Source organism: Phodopus roborovskii, unplaced genomic scaffold (assembly GCF_943737965.1).
Source record: "Phodopus roborovskii unplaced genomic scaffold, PHOROB, whole genome shotgun sequence".
In the NCBI taxonomy this organism is placed as follows: domain Eukaryota; kingdom Metazoa; phylum Chordata; class Mammalia; order Rodentia; family Cricetidae; genus Phodopus; species Phodopus roborovskii.
Window position 1 is genome coordinate 2,340,467 of NW_026126693.1, and position 17,886 is coordinate 2,358,352.

A 17,886-nucleotide genomic window follows, 5' to 3' on the forward strand; every position below is an offset into this window, starting at 1 on the left:
ATGGTCCAATAAGATACGGGGGTTATTCCATTTTTTTGTATCTGTTGAGGTTTGCTTAGTTGCCAAGTATGTGATCGATTTTAGAGGAGGTTTTATGTGGTGCTGAGAAGAAGGTATGTTCTTTTGTGTCTGGATGGAATGTTCTATAGCTGTCTCTTAAACCCAACTGAATGGTCACTTCTGTTAATTCCTTTCTTTCTTTGTTAAGCTTCTGTCTGGTGGTCCTGTCTAGTGGTGAGTGGGGTGTTGAAGTCTCCCACTGTAAGTGTGTGAGATTTTATGTGTGATTTGAGTTTTATCAATGTTTCTTTTACGAATGTCGGTACCTTTGTATTTGGGGCATAGATGTCCAGAACTGAGACTTTACCTTTTCATGTGATGAATATGAAATGATCTTCTTCATCTCTTGATTAATTTTAATTTGAAGTCTAATTTGTTAGATTTTAAGATAGCTACACCAGCTTGTTTCTTAGGCCCATTTGTCTTTTAAGTTGAGATGTGTTTCTTGTATGTAGCAGAAGGATAAATTCTGTCTTTGTATCCATTCTGTTAGCTTGTATCTTCTTATAATAAAATTAAGATCAATGATCTTAAGGAATATTATTGACCATTGATTGTTTATTCTTATTAGTTTTTTTTATTTGGTGGTGGTGGTACTGTGTGCGTTTTTTACTCCCCCCACCCCAGGCCTTTTGACTTTGGGTAATATGGGATTATCTATTGCCTATGTTTTTGTGAGTGTAGCTATCTTTCTTGGGTTGAAGTTTTCCTTCCAGTATTTTCTGTAGGGCTGAATATTCTCTGGCATATTTTGGAAAACAGTTAATATCCTCATCATGTTGTTGTTTAACAAATTGTCATTGCTTTTTTGTTTTGTTTTGACTTCTTAGTTTGTTTATTTCACTCTTTTGGGGACTTGTCACCCATCTGCCAAATAAATATATGGATACTTAGTCTTTTTTTTTTTTTTTTTTTTTTTTTTTTTTTTTTTTTTTTTTTTTTTTTTTTTAATATTTATTTTTTTTATATAAATAATTATTTATAATATTTTTTTATTTTTTGTTTGTTGTTTTTTTTTTTTTTTTTTTTTGTTGGGGTGGGGTGGGGTGGTTTGGGGTGGGGGGTGGTTTTTGTGTGTTGGTTGGTGTTGGTTGTGGGGTGGGGGGGTGTTTTGTCCAGCTGTTTGGAATGTAGGATCAGCTTGTACTCTGTTTCAGGCGGTCTGGTGTGATCAAACCACATTAGTCTGGAAGGAATCCACATCTTTTCATTTTCTGTGGAAACAAAAATAGAAATACTTTTCCCCAGTAACTTGTTCTTCAACTTAAATTTTGGAGTCAAAGCGTTTTTTTTTTTTTTATTATTATTATTTTACATGTCGATCCCAGTTCCCTCTCCCTCCCTCCCTCCCTCCCCCCAAGCCCTCCCTCCCTCTTTCCCTCCCTTTTGCCCTCTCTACCCTCTCCCATGCACTCTAAACACCCTCCCCCTCCCAACCCCCCACCACAATACAATATGTAGGGGAATGCCATCCAGTTGGGGTCATGTAGATCTGACAGGTCCTGTGAAGTAGGGACTAGGGCTTCTCTCCTATCTCTAGAATAAGGCAGTTATCCCTCCATGGGGGATATGTTTGCAAAGTCCTTTTGTGCACCAGGGATACATCCTGGCTCCACTGTCTGAGGTCTCTTAGGCTGCTCAGACCTTCTGGCTGAGACCCATATTCAGGGGGGGTCCGAGTCAGACCCCTGTTGGCTTCCCAGCTATCAGTCTAGTGGCCCTTAGCTCCTCCTTGTTCAGGTAAGCTGTCTCTATGTACTTCTACTGCATGGTCTTGTCCTCTCCATCTGCTTCTGGGTTCTAGTTTGACTCAGTGTTTATGTATGGGTGTTTGCTCCTGTTTTCAACAGGCATTAGTTGAGGACTCCATGGAGAAGTTAGTTGTTGATCTCACTCTCCGGGAAGGGCATTTATGATAGCCTTTCCACGGAAGCTGAGATTGTTAGTTGGGAGCAGTCTTGTACTTCCCTCGACCTTTCTTTGTGTTCAACTTTATCTTCAAACCAATATTGCCTCCCTCTTTTATGTTCTCTCTCTCTCTTTCCTATTTTCCATTCCTAACCAGGCTCAATCCTCCTGGTCGCACATGCCTTCCTCTCCTCCCTCTCATTTTCTGCTACTTCTCTCTCCATTAGCTGTCCTCCCCCACTATACCTGAGGTCTGGGGGACTTGTCCCTTCCCAGTTCTGTGAGGGACTTTATATGAATCTCTTAGAATACAACTTGTATCCTAGTTCCTCTGGTGATGTGAATTATAGGCTGGTGATCATTTGATCTAGGTCTAAAATCCATATATGAGTGAGTACATACTGTGTTCCTCTTTTTGTGACTGGGTTACCTCATTCAGGATGGTTTCTTCAAGTGCCATCCACTTGCCTGCGAATTTCAAGATACCATTATTTTTTTCTGCAGAGTAGTATTCCATTGTGTAGATGTGCCACATCTTCATTAACCATTCTTCAATTGAAGGGCATCTAGGTTGCTTCCAGGTTCTTGCTATTACAAATAGTGCTGCTATGAACATAGTTGAACAGATGTCTTTGTTGCATTGATGTGAATCCTTTGGGTATATGCCTAAGAGGGGGATTGCCGGGTCCTGTGGTAAACTAATTCCCATTTTCCTGAGGAACCGCCATACTGATCTCCAAAGTGGCTGTATGAGTTTGCACTCCCACCAGCAGTGGAGGAGTGTTCCACTTTCTCCACATCCTCTCCAACATAAGTCATCACTGGTGTTTCTAATTTTAGCCATTCTGGCAGGGGTAAGATGGTATCTCAAAGTTGTTTTGATTTGCATTTCCCTGATAGCTAAGGATGTGGAGCATTTTCTTAAGTGTCTTTCAGCCTTTTTGATTTCCTCCATTGAGAATTCTTTCTTCAGTTCTGTACCCCATTTTTTAATAGGGTTATTTGGTGTTTTGTTGACTAGTTTCTTGAGTTCTTTGTATATTTTGGAGATCAGCCCTTTGTCGGATATAGGATTAGTGAAAATCTTTTCCCAGTCAGTGGGCTGCCGTTTGGTCTTGTCAACTGTGTCCTTTGCCTTACAGAAGCTTCTAAGTTTGAAGAGGTCCCATTTATTAATTGTTTCTTTCAGTGTCTGTGCCCCTGGAGTTATGTTCAAGAAGCGGTCTCCTATACCAATTTGTTCAAGGGTACCTCCTACTTTCTCTTCTAAGAGGTTCAATGTGGCTGGATTGATGTTGAGGTCTTTGATCCATTTGGACTTGAGTTTTGTGCATGGCGACAGACATGGGTCTATCTGCAGTCTTCTACACACCCTCATCCAATTGTGCCAGCACCATTTGTTGAAGATGCTGTCTTTGCCCCATTGTATAATTTTAGCTGTTTTGTCGAAAATCAGGTGTTCATAGGTGCGTGGATTAATATCAGGATTTTCAATTCGATTCCATTGGTCTACCTGTCTATTTTTATGCCAATACCAGGCTGTTTTCAGAACTATAGCTCTGTAGTAGAGCTTAAAGTCAGGAATGGTGATGCCTCCTGATGTTCTTTTATTGTATAGGGTTGTTTTGGCTATCCTGGGTCTTTTGTTTTTCCATATAAAGTTGATTATTATCCTTTCAAGGTCGGTGAAGAATTGTGGTGGGATTTTAATGGGGATGGCATTGAATCTGTAGATTGCTTTTGGTAAGATTGCCATTTTTACTATGTTTATCCTACCTATCCAAGAGCATGGGAGGTCTTTCCATTTTCTGGTATCTTCTTTAATTTCTTTCTTTAGAGTCACAAAGTTCTTATTATATAGATCTTTTACTTGTTTGGTAAGCGTTACACCAAGATACTTTATGTTGCTTGTGGCTATTGTAAAGGGTGATGTTTCTCTGATTTCTTTCTCTGCCTCTTTGTCGTCTGAAAAAAATAGGGCTACTGATTTTTTTGAGTTTATCTTGTATCCTGCTAGTTTGCTGAAGGTGTTTATCAGCTGTAGGAGTTCCCTGGTAGAGTTTATTGGGTCGCTTATGTAAACTATCATATCATCTGCAAATAGAGACAGTTTGACTTCTTCCTTTCCAATTTGGATGCCCTTGATCTCCTTTTGTTGTCTTATAGCATTAGTTAGAACTTCTAGTACGATATTGAAGAGATATGGAGAAAGAGGACAGCCTTGTCTTGTTCCTGATTTTAGAGGAATTGGCTTAAGTTTCTCTCCATTCAGTTTGATGTTGGCAGTTGGTTTGCTGTATATTGCTCTTATTATGTTTAGGTATGTTCCTGTTATCCCTGACCTCTCTAATACCTTTATCATGAAAGGGTGTTGAATTTTATCGAAGGCTTTTTCTGCATCTAGGGAGATAATCATATGGTTTTTCTTTTTCAGTTTGTTTATATGGTGGATCACGTTGATAGATTTTCGTATGTTAAACCATCCCTGCAATCCAGGTATGAAGCCTACTTGATCATGGTGGATGATTTCTCTGATGTATTTTTGAATTCGGTTTGTCATTATTTTATTGAGTATTTTTGCATCGATGTTCATCAGGGATATTGGTCTATAGTTTTCTTTCTTAGTTGTGTCTTTGTGAGGTTTGGGTACCAAAGTTATTGTGGCCTCATAAAAAGAGATTGGCAATAAACCTTCTGTTTCTATCTTGTGGAACAGTTTGAGGAGTAGTGGTATTAGTTCTTCCTTGAATGTCTGGTAGAATTCTGCACTGAATCCATCTGGCCCTGGACTTTTTTTCGTTGGAACGCTTTCGATGACTGCTTCTATTTCATTGCGGGTTATAGGTCTATTTAAGTTGTTTGTCTGTTCTTGATTTAATTTTGGTAAGTGATAGTTATCCAGAAACTTGTCCATTTCCTTTGAATTTTCAATTTTTGTGGAATACAGATTTTCGAAGTATGACCTGAAAATTGTCTGGATTTCCTCTGTGTCTGTTGTTATGTTCCCCATTTCGTTTCTGATTTTGTTAATTTGCATGTTCTGTCTCTGCTTTTTCGTTAATTTGGATAAAGGTTTATCAATCTTGTTGATTTTCTCAAAAAACCAACTCTTTGTTGCATTGATTTTTTGTATTGTTTTCCTGGTTTCTATTTTGTTGATTTCAGCCCTCAAGTTGATTATTTCCTGGCGTCTGCTCCTGCGGGTGAATTCGCTTCTCTCTGTTCTAAGGTTTTCAGTTGCGCTGTTAATTCATTTATGTGACTATCCTCTGTTTTCTTCATATGGGCACTTAGTGCAATGAACTTCCCTTGTAGCACTGCTTTCAAGGTGTCCCATAAGTTCGGGTATGTTGTATCCTCATTCTCGTTGAGTATTAGAAAGTCTTTAATTTCTTTCTTTATTTCTTCTTTGACCCAGGAGTGGTGCAATTGCACATTGTTAAGTTTCCATGAGTTTGCAGGTTTTCTGCTATTTGTATTGTTGTTGAATTCCAATTTTAAAGCATGGTGGTCCGATAAGGTGCAGGGGACTATTTCTATTCTCTTGTATCTGTTGAGGTTTGTTATGTCTCCTAGTATGTGGTCGATTTTAGAGAAGGTTCCATATGGAGCAGAGAAGAAGGTATATTCTTTTGTCTTTGGATGGAATGTTCTATAGATGTCTGTTAGCCCCAGTTGAGACATAACTTCTGTTAATTCTTTTGTTTCTTTGTTGAGTTTCTGATTTGTGGTCCTGTCTAGTGTTGAGAGTGGTGTATTGAAGTCTCCCACTATAAGTGTGTGAGGTTTTATATGAGCTTTGAGTTTTAGTAGTGTTTCTTTTACGAATGTGGGTGGCTTTGTATTAGGGGCATAGATGTTCAGAATTGAGACTTTGTGTTGATGGATTTCTCCTGAGATGAATATGAAATGACCGTCTTCATCTCTTTTGACTAGTTTTGGTTTGAAGTCTAGCTTGTTAGATATTAGGATAGCTACGCCTGCTTGCTTCTTATTTCCATTTGATTGGAAAATCTTTTCCCAACCCTTTACCCTGAGGTAATGTCTATCTTTGGAGCTAAGATGTGTTTCTTGTATGCAGCAGAAGGATGGATTCTGTCTTCGTATCCATTCTGTTAATCTGTGTCTTTTTATAGGTGAGTTAAGACCATTAATGTTGAGGGTGAGTAAGGACCATTGATTGTTGATGGTTGTTTGATTTAGGTTTGTTGTTGGCAGTGGTATTGTGAATATATTTGTTCTGCTTCACCCTAGGTTTCTGGTGTAGTTGGATTATCTGTTGCCTACATTTTTGTGGGCGTAGTTACCTTCCTTGGGTTGGAATTTTCCTTCCAATACTTTCTGTAGGGCTGGATTTGTAGATACATATTGGGAAAATCTGGTTTTGTCATTGAATATCTTGTTCTCTCCATCTATATTGACTGAGAGTTTTGCTGGATATAGTAGCCTAGGCTGGCATCCGTGTTCTCTTAATACTTTTAGAACATCTATCCAGGACCTTCTGGCCTTGAGGGTTTCCATGGAGAAGTCAGGTGTAATTTTGATAGGTCTGCCTTTATATGTTACCTGTCCTTTTTCCTTCGCTGCTCTTAATATTTTTTTCTTTATTCTGTATGCTAGGTGTTTTGATTATTATATGTCGAGGGGTCTTTTTTCTTTGGTCCAGCCTACTTGGGGTTCGGTATGCTTCTTGTACTTTCATGGGCATGTCCTTCTTCAGATTTGGAAAGTTTTCCTCGATGATTTTGTTGAATATGTTTTCAGCACCTTTGAGCTGGGCTTCCTCACCTTCCTCTATGCCTATTATTCTTAGGTTTGGCCTTTTCATGGTGTCCCACATTTCCTGGATATTGTGTGTTAAGGATTTGTTGGATTTATGGTTTTCTTTGGTCGATGAATCTATTTCTTCTAGTTTATCTTCTCCGCCTGAGATTCTCTCTTCCATCTCTTGAATTCTATTGGTTATGCTTGTGTCCGTGGTTTCCGATTTTTTGCCCAGCTTTTCAATTTCCAGCTTTCCTTCCATTTGTGTTGCCTTTATTTTCTCAATTTCGGTTTTCAAATCTTGAACCGTTTCCTTCACCTGGTTAATTGTTTTTTCTTGGCTTTCTGTACTTTCCTTAAGGAATTTGTTCATTTCTTCCACTTTTTTGTTTGTTTTTTCCTCTATTTCTTTAAGGGATTTTCTCATATCTTCTTTGAGGGCCTCTATCATTTTTATGATGGTGATTTTTAAGTCGTACCCCCCCGGCCCCCGCTTTGGTGTTGTGTGTGTTTCCCTTTTTGGTGGATATATTTGCTTTTGTTGGGGGGTGTGGTGTTTTTCTTTTTTTTTTTTAGGTGTTCTCTTCTTCCCTTAGTTTCTTCCTGTCGGTGTTGGTGGAGTCTCTTCCCTCTCTCTATGGTCCTTCCCAGATGGGCTTATGTGGATCAAAGATTCAATGTCTGTATCTCTGTGTGGTCCAAGCTCTCTAGGAGGCTTCTCTCTGGCCAATAGCCGGCAGAAGAGGACGAGGGCTGGACTGGAACTTGAGAAGGTTTTGCAGGGTAGTGGGATCTCACTGGAAACTGGCGCTCTCCAGCTGAGACCTTGTTCTTTGGCAGGGGCCCGGATTTGTGGGTCAAGGATCTTGCCTGCAGGAACTCCAAGTGGACCCGCAGAGATAGGCAGATCTCTGGGAGGGGCCTGGGACTCCAGCAGAGGACTGGAGGCGGGGTCAGGGACCAAGCTGGTGGAAATTACAGGTGGTCCCACGTGGATAGTCAGGGTCTCCTTTGTTCGGAGTTGCTCTGAGAGGTCTCCGAAGTAGGGTGGACTGTTGGCTCCACCCTCTGTCCCAGTGCTCAACCAGAGCGGCAGGACTGTAGGTGGGGTAGGGCACAGGGTGGGGGGGTAGGCTGGAGGTTGGGATGGGTGGGGGTGTATCAGAGTTCCAAGGGTGCTCTCAAAGGGGACCGGAGACAGGAGCAGCAGGATCAGGGGCCAATCCAGGGAGTTCAGGCGGGGGAGGGGGGAAAAGAGGTTGAAGGGGACAGGCAGCCCCGATTGGGCCCAGACTCACCTCTGGCCAATAGCCGGCAGAAGAGGACGAGGGCTGGGCTGGAACTTGAGAAGGTTTTGCAGGGTAGTGGGATTTCACTGGAAACTGGCGCTCTCCAGCTGAGACCTCGTTCTTTGGCCTGGATACTTAGTCTTACTTATGAATGTCTGACCTTAGAATGGCTTATTTCTAGCCAGCTTTCCTAACTTAAATTAACCCATTTCTCTTTAACTACATTAGCCTCTTGCCTTTGGGCTTTTGCCTTTTGTTTTGTTTTTTTGTTTGTTTGTTTGTTTTGTTTTTTGTTTTGTTGTTGTTTTGTTTTGTTTTGGGGTTCTTTGGGGGAGGGTTTGTTGTTGGTTTTGTTTGTTTAATTCTATATTTCTTCTCTTCTGATTCTGTGGATGGTTGTGTGGCTGTGGCTGTCCCCTGGTATCCTCCTCCTCTTCTCCTTTTCTCACTACAGTTCTTTTTCTCATCTTGTATTTACTCTCTCTGTCTGCCAGCTCCACCAGTTTCTCTCTCCTGCCTAGCTATTGGCCGTTCATTTGTTTGCTAGATCAATCAGATGTTTTAGACAGGCAAAATAACATAGCTTGACAGAGTTAAACAAATGCAATATAAAATGTCCCCAGGAAGATGTATAATGCTGGCTAGAAATGCCTCTGTGATAGGCTTAGGATGGGGCTGGGGACATAGGAATGGCATTATAATGCCTTCGACAATAACATCATTAACAGTAATTGTAGTAAGTAATAACTATTCCAAAAACATAAGACAGCACTTCACAGTTGTTCTTCCCATCTGTCTGCTCTTGGCCAACACCCCTCTTATCTTCACAGCACCCCATGAAGGAGATGTTAATGTTCCCACTGTATAGTAATGGTAGTGTTGAATCAGCTTGCCAATTTACAACAAAATGTCTAAGCTTTACAAGAGAAAGGTTTATTTCTTCTGAGTTTCAGAATTAGCTTCTCTGACTAACTGTCCCTATTATTCCAAGCCTGTAATGACATGGTATATCATAATGAGAGATGCAGAGGAGGCCATTTCTCCCTATGGCCAGGAACTAAGAGAGGGAAACCAATTCCTTGTAGGGAATTCCCCCAATGTCCTAGGACCTCTCATTCCCTCTTTCTTATTCTACCACTTCCTAATAGCACCAAGCTTAGGACCATCCAAGCTTTTTACACACAAGCCTTCAGGGCATTCAAGGTTCAATCAGTAGGAAAGATACATATGATTAAAGAAAGTTTAGAAGTTGTCCCCTGATGCAACATAGAAGGTTTGATCAAGCATCACACTATGGATGTATTGAATTTCCTTTAGAAAAATGACTTTGAAAGAGGTATTTGCCTATTAGACTTGCCCCAAGTGGGCAAAAGCAAAAGCACTCATGGTAAAAGAGTCAAAGACAAAGCTACAATGTCATGTAAAGGAAAACTTAAAGGATTTTGCTAAAAATGGTAGCAGAGGATGGAAAGGAGAAAGATCCTTCTACGCCAGCCTGACTCTGTATTTACAGAGTAGAAAGGCTTTGAAGCTGCTATGCTATGGCTCCTTCATACGCAGAGCATTATTTCCAATGGAAAAGAAGTTTTCCAAAAAGTTGTTTTGAACCCCATAGAGTAGAGAGAAAGAATCACTAAGAAAGAATGTTATTAGAATCATGCCTTTTCCTTTAAATTAGAATGAGTGCATAGGAGCAAGACTCCAGTGGTTTTTAAGGTCCCCCACAAGGACATTCATGATGGCAGTGATGGAGGTGACTAAAATACTGATGGGGTAGTTAAGGTGATATGAGTGATAATAATAGCTGCTAGTAATTAAACATGTCAGTGCTAAAAGATGATGTACTAATATGGGCTATTACATTTAACCCTTTTAACCACTCAAGCAGACAATATTGTGCCTATTCTAGAGAATAGTTTAGCAAGACTCGGGTTTAACAAGTTACCAAAGGTTACTCAGCTACTCAGGAGCTGGAATTTGAACGCAGGTCTGATTGATGCTAAGAATGTGTGGCAGAGAGTGTCTGCCATGCTTCCCTCAAAGAAATCATTAGAGACAATGCAGTCATCCTTTTTGCCAATTACCTTTCTGCCTCGCCAGCTATCTGACTTGTAATAGGAAAGTGGTGAGGTTCTATTTTATCCCCTCTCTTTTCTGATGTGTATTTTAGGAAGTACAATAGATGGGGGGGAGAAAAAGAAAGTGTGCATGTTTAGGCATGTTAACTATATATACTGAAACCACATATTGGAAAGAGAAAGCATGTAGATAAGAGACTCACTGCAGAAATAGACATAATGACTAAATCACAGAATTTCACTGTACTGGGCATGTGATCTATCTCAAATAAGCCACTTGACCTGTCTGTGTACCTAAGTCATTATCTATGGTAACCACATGCAGTTAACTGTCAGCCTTTCTTATGATCCTTCTCACCTTCATGCTTTCAGAGCACTTAAGAATTGAGATATCTGTATATGCCAGCCCTCTCCCAAGGCATCTATGTCCTGGATATGGAGATGGAATGGCATGGCCACCACTATTAACCAAAGCTGCTGCCAGCTCTCTAAGATGCAAGCAACCTTTTATATAGTCCTGGCTTGGCTGGGCTACAGTTGCCTCCCATCACTGCAGGTCTGTCTACTAGTTTGTCATCTCACAGTGTAGAAGATTTCAGCAGTGAACATTCTACATAGGTATTCTGTAACTTCTGAGAAGTTTCCTCCTGAATCCTGGCCTTTCAATCCAGGTCAAACTGCTAATGGTGTGTGCTGTGGGTCAGTGAGATAGTTCAACAGGAAAAGGCACTTACCCACAAAACTTATTACATGTGTGTGATCCCCGGAACCTGTATAATGGAAGGGGAGAACCAACCCCCACACCTGCAAGTTGTTCTCTTGTGTATGTACATGTGCATTCATCTTCTACACACAAACACACACACACACACACACACGCATGCGCACACACATGCAAACATACACATGCACACACACACACTAATGCACACACGCATATACACACAAATACACACAGAGAGAGATACAGACGCACACTAAATGCATGAATTATTCTTACTGTTAGTTTCTGCTGCATTGTTAGTGAATTCACCTCTCACTTATCCTGTTGCTCTTGAGATTTTTATAAAGCTTAGATGACACACTTTTTTGGAGATACTCTGTTGTTTCATTTGTTGACCATTTCTTTTAATGCATCAGATTCCTCACAAGAGCACAGTAGGCTGGAAAGTACACGCTGTCTGGTCCCTTTGGCTATCTCATGCATATGGTAAATATAACAGCATTTGGTGAGAGTCATTGAATGCTCTGAACTGTCACATAATTGGCATTGCGCACAGGCCAGCCCCCTCAGACGCCTGTGCATGGTGGTAAGATGTTTGCCTATAATCAGATAAGGTATCCCTTAATCACCTGCTCTCCATAGGGCCATGCATATGTTCTCCTAAATGACTTTGCCCCACTGTTAACCTAATTTAAAATCTTCTTTTTTTCAGCCACATAAATAGAAGAACACAGTTTGAAAACCCTGTCCTGGAAGCAAAAAGGAAGCTACAACAGCATAACATGCCCCACACAGAACTTGGAACAAAGCCCCTGCAGGCCCCAGGTTTCCGAGGTATGGTATCTGGCAGCATGCAGGAATGTAAGGAAACGTTGCTGGATAGACACATCTGTAGGAGGGCCTGATGAATATATCGAGTTTGACTTCTCTAGACCCTTCCAGCAGCTTTATCTAGGTGTTCACATTTTTTTAAACTAGTGCATTTAGCTTCCACAAACTATGCTAAGGCCACTGGGCAGTGCCTTGTAGGAATTTTACTTGTTGCCTGGTAGGACATTGGGAGTGTGATAATAAACAGCAGAGTCTCTGTAAAATCAAGCATGGGAATGAGGCTTGTTTTCCTTTGTGACAGTAGGCCGCTCATCAGTGACATTACCTAGGCTCAAACCCATCTTCCCCAGTACTGGTCCAGAGAGGTCCCGAAGTGTGAATGACTTGTCTTACTATGTGCCAGGCCACAGAGGGAGACCCTGGCCACTCGGTATGTCCCAGGGATGCTTACAGACCTGACTGTATCTGGAACCACCTAGCAGGATGAGTAGTTGCACACTTTTCACCTGCTTTGCACTTCTACAAAAAAAAAAAAAAAAAAAAAAAAAACAGGGACTTTGTGTGTGCACAGCTGACATCTGCTTGGTAGTAAAGTTCATATCACATGCCTGCAACACTCTGCAATGAATGTAAAGGTTTCAAGCGAATCTACAGATAGATTAAACTCCATCAAAATGACTCATAGTTTAACAGCTTACTCTATGAAACTGAAAATGTAACAGTAAGAGTATCACTCAGATATGTAGCTGAGTTCTCACTTATAGTTTGGCTACTTTGAGTATCAGATCATACCACCTTCAAGAAGGATACGAGATGTTTGTATGAAAAGCTAAATGTGGTGGTACATATTATTCTAGCACATGGGAGGCTGAGGCAGGAGGACTAAAAGTCTACATTCCCCTGGAATACAGAGCAAGACACATCTCAACAAAGTAATTAGAATAAAATACTTGGAGCTTCATGGTCTAGGAACTGAGCTAGCCAGGCAAAGTAAAATACTTCTCACGGATGAAATTTAAGAGATAATTAATTCTGTTTCCTAGTTTGACTATAATTTCAAAGCATTAAATGTACTTGGAAGCATATTTATTAGAATTCATAGTTGAAAAATATGAGTGGCCAAACTCATTGAGTGGATTCAAATACTATTCAGATTATTTGTGTATATGATTTGAATATGTCAACATATTACAAAATGTATCACCTTTACATTCATAACTATATTTAGAAATATTGGCTTGCTGTTTGCTCACTTTTAGAATGTACTAAACACTCTCTGGCCAGGAGAGATGTATCTGCTTGAAGTGTAAACAAAATTTAACTCAGTTCCACACCCAGGTACACACTCTAAAAGCAGCTTCGACCTTTAGTATATACCCAAGATGTATTGCTTCTCTATTGGGGTGATCTGCACATGTTTAATGTCCTTTACCAGTTTGTCTGGTTTTCTACGTCATGCAATCAAGGTTCTGTGAAGAAGCAGCTACTCACACACCCCTCCACCCTGGGAGCTTTCCTAACTAAAGAGTTGTGTAAGTCGGGTGTTATTTGAAGACTTTCTTGCCAGTTGGCATAGCCCATTTGAACCTCAAGAGGACTGATTTCAAGAAAGCACATACTGATAAGTTGCTATCCAACCATTCAACCTTTCATTACTCCCTGGATGCATGGGATGCCTCTGTATTTGTAGGATGCTCTAATTGTCTGGCTCTTTCTAAGAGGTCACATGCTTGCATTTACCATGTCAGACTCCCACATTCCCAGGGATTGCTGCTCAGTGGCTGGCTGTTCTTTGAAGCTTGCCTTAATGATGTTTTTTCCTTTTACCTTGTATTGGCCAATGTAGAAAAGCCGCTCTTCACCCGGGATGCGTCCCAGTTGAAGGGAATATTCCTCAGCACCACCCTCAAGAAGAGCAACATGGGCTTTGGATTTACCATCATTGGTGGCGATGAGCCGGATGAGTTCCTACAGGTGAAAAGTGTGATCCCGGATGGCCCTGCGGCACAGGATGGGAAAATGGAGACAGGTAAGCTCCCTGGAGCTTTGGAATTGCCATGTGGCAACTCTTTTCTGTAAACAAAATGTGGAGATTCCTTTGTGGTTTTAACCCCAAAGGCAAAGGTCACTTTGGTTTGAAAAAATAGCAAGTCCTATGTTCCCTACTTTAGATTTTTGAGCTGAAATCACTTGCAAATAACATGGAGAATTGATTTCCGTCTTACTTTGCATTTCTGCTAGCTCTGTTCACTGGTCCAGCAGATTTTTGAAACAGCCCTCTTCTGAGTCATCACATACTCCTTCTTAGGAATGATATCAACATCTCACACTTTACTAACATATTCAGCCACTGATATTTTTAAACCTGTATTAATTCTTCAATATTCACATGCAAAATTTTCAGGTTGGATTTTCTCATAGAGAAAAATTTTAAATGACATTACTTTTTATATGTACCTATACAATGTTTTAAAATATTTTTCTAGTCATTATCAGTTAATTTTCATATATAATTACTTGGATGTCTATCTAAATCACAACCGAAATTGACTTCCCATGAAAATAAAGAACCAGATTGTTAAGGACAGAAAAAAAATATGGAAAGTTCCCAGAGTAGAAAAAAAATGTAATGAACTAGGTCTGATTTCATAGTCTGATTTGTGAGTCTCTTACCTGGCCCATGACTTTTAATGAGCTCTATAATTTACAAATAGTAATTTCCTTATGTGGGAAAAATTGATTAAATTTGATCATATGTATAAAATGCTGACTCAAAAATTCTTATAGTGTTATTTTTAAATCCCTTTAGACAATATTAAAAGTATTGTAATTATACCTGCAAAAAATTATAGTCTGTCACCATTTTTGCATTGTTTTCCACACTGATTCATTTGATAGTCTCAACTTTCTGTGTGGATCCTGTAAGACACACAAGTAAGAGAACTATGTCAAACAAAGTTCTACCACTGTTGTGATTATATATTTATGAATTGAATTGTTTCCATGAATCCAAAAGGTATTTGTATGTGGAGAGAAAACATAAAATCAAGGTCTTTTTGAAATTGCTTATTTTTAAAGTTGCCAAAGCTTTATAATTATCTGTTAGTTTCTTTATTCCTGTCATTTTTCAAGATTCCTATGTGAATATGTATTTTGGTACCTCTCACTAGTAGGGAATAATGTATACAATACACACTGGATCTCCTTAAAGATGTTATACCTTCATAACAAGTTCAAAATATCAAGACTTGGGTGTGGGCCCTGCTAGGTCAATCACACTGTGTACATCTAGCCACACTTAGATATACAGCTATACATCTAAGAGCACATAGACAGCACACATTGGATTTGATGACTTTTGGTTTTCTTTTTAAAGGTGGAAAAGTAAATGGGTCATATCTGGGAGGAGTTGAGAGATGTGATGAAATACACCGTGTATTTTTGAGCTTCAAACCTCATCACATTTTGAAAACATTATTGTTTTTTTTTAATCATGTGTATGTAATTTTCTATAAGAATTAATGTCCAGCTTTGGGAGTACATTTCCCATGGAGGGATACTCCCTTAACCTAGAGGCAGGAGAAAGAGCCTAGTCCCTACTCCAAATGACTTGACAGATTTTGTTGAACCCTCCTGGAAGGCATCACCCTCCCAGTGGAGTGGGAGGAGGATGGGATGGGAGGGTGGTCAGGGGGCATCGGAGGGAGGGAAAGAGGGAGAGGAAACTGGGATCGATATGTAAAATAAGAAAGAAAAATAGATAGATAAATAAATAAATAAGAAAACACAGACTGAAAAACAAAAAAAAAAAGAATTATTGTCCAGAACCCACACTTCCAAGCTGCCCTCTAAAAACCATAAACACTATAACTCTGTTAAAAATTTTCTTATATTATGAAGTTAGGACAAAAGCAAGTTATGGGATTCATATTGTTTTAACAGAGAAAGGATCCCTTTGGTGCTTAAACTTCTGCAAAATATTTGATAAATCCATTTTTTTCTGAGATAAGGACCTAATTACTTTTCTATGATCTATCCCAAAATTCATGTTTCAAAATTAGAAAGAATTCTTCCTGAAAGCAGAAAACAAACATAAATATTTTGACAGCAAGTCTTTTGCTTCTCCTTGATTCTCTAATTTGTCACACTCCATGGGCTAAGACTCATTCAGCTGCAAAGCCAAAGGTTTTTTTTTTTTAGAATTTTTCACATTTTTTTCATTTAAGACAACCCAAAATCAGCTCCTAATAGAGAAGAAAGTACCAGAGACCTAAGTCTGTTCAGCATCTCCTAATTAGTCTGCTCTTCATACATTGAACAAACACTTCTCCAGCATCTCCGTCTGGTCATTGCAATGCACCAGGGAATATGGGAATATAATTCTTTTAAAATATTCAAATATATATTCACATATAATTACAGGATAATTTCAACATATATTTGTATGTATGTTTCTACAAAATTGAACAAGTTATGATAGAAAAAATTGTTCTTTAGTTCAGCAAATATTTACTGATGGTCTGTGCATGTCAAACATTCTGCTACTTAATAAAGTAGAAAGACAAATGTTTCTATCCCCACAAAATTTGCAGTATAAACAGAAACAATGAGTGATATGTTGGTGGATGTTTATATCGATGTAATAAAAATACATATCTAAATAATGAAATGGTACAGAGGAAGGTGTCAACTTTGGAAGAAGTTCTCCTGATGCTCTGAGAAATCCTCACATAATGATGGTTTTAAATGATGATTAAATATTTGCTGCTGGGCAAGTGAGGAGAGCTGTTGGAAGACATGCATATGTAAAAGTATTGGGGAAAACTGAGAGAGGTTTGCAAGACCTCAGTGTATATTTGTGCTTCTGCTTGGGTGTACATTTGTGGTGAGGTATAGTAGCAAAGTTCTATAGACAGTCATATATCTTAAAGTTCAAAAAGATCATAGACATGCATATATCTTTACCTTAATGTCTCTGGAATAAATTTTCAACCAATTAAGCACAGAGCCTCACTCTGTGGCTAATGTTGTTTGCAAACTTCCGTATCTGTAGATCTAACTAACTGCTGAGTAAATAACAGGTACTCATTTTGGTTTGTTTTATTCTTGGAAACTGAACCCAGTTGTGTGTGCTATGCAGGTGCTGTCTGCAGCAGCAGGTGTAAGGGATGGATGGGTGGATGGATGGATGGATGGATGGATGGATGGATACATGGATGGATGGATGGACAGATGGATGGATGGGTATATGGATGGGTGGGTAGATGGATGGATATATGGATGGATGGATTGACAGATAAATGGATGGGTATGTGGATGGATGGACTGGTGGATGGATGAGTAGATGGATGGATAAATGGATGGGTGGCTGAATGATGTTATAAATGAAGAAGTAACATTTGAATATTGAATATGTTGTAACAGAGCCTAGGTAACGATGTTGAGTAAGGAACTCACCACAAAAGCAAACGTAAACCAAGTTATGATCTTCTGCATGACATGTCACAAACAAGTATATTTGAGACAAAATTATTCTATTTTTTAAAAAATAACTGTATATATTAAATACACTTTAAAAATAAAAAATCCACTATTTAAACATCATTGATGTTTAAAATGAGTGCTCTCAATTGATATTGAAATAAAATGGAAATAATTTCATCAACACTTTTAGCTTTCAGTTACCACTAGTTTAGGGAAACATGTCAATAGCCTGTGTAGACACGTGTAATATGATAAATAAGAGACACAGAGAATGATATTGGTGTTCAAGCTTCAAGCTGAATATCAGAGAAGCAAAATAGCCAAGCCAGTAGATCTTACCTCTACGCAGCTGAAAGGGCAATCCTGTCTCCACAAATCCTCAGAGGCAAAAGGTTCTCAACAAGCCTCAAACTGCAGGCTCTCTCAGCATGACTGGAAGAGTTAGTCTCAGAATGCTTCCCTATCCTCAGTGTGGCTGGAGAATGAATGCTAGCTCTGAGACCCTGTTCCTGTGTTAAATACATGTCATGAGTCCTGGGATTAATGGTGTGTGCTCTATGGCTGCTGGGATTAAAGATGTGTATCACCACTGCCTGATCTCTATATCTTGAGGCTGGCTTTGCTTTCTGAGTTCTCAGGCAAGTTTTAATACATCATAAATAATATATCACCACAGACACAAGGAAAACAACCGTATGAAATATTTTCCTAGGGTTGTGTACCATAGCAAAAATGTTGAGCAGGGAAT

At 39.4% G+C, this 17,886-nt stretch overlaps 1 protein-coding gene across 1 annotated transcript in view; it reads left to right on the forward strand.

The window, feature by feature from the left end:
- Positions 1–17,886, forward strand: part of Magi2 (membrane associated guanylate kinase, WW and PDZ domain containing 2) — a 1,383,694-nt gene that overhangs the window by 1,087,387 nt on the left and 278,421 nt on the right. Inside the window, exons 8-9 of the mRNA XM_051174837.1 lie at positions 11,536–11,657; positions 13,501–13,683. Coding sequence (XP_051030794.1) covers positions 11,536–11,657; positions 13,501–13,683 — 305 coding nt within the window. The remainder of the gene's footprint in view (positions 1–11,535; positions 11,658–13,500; positions 13,684–17,886) is intronic.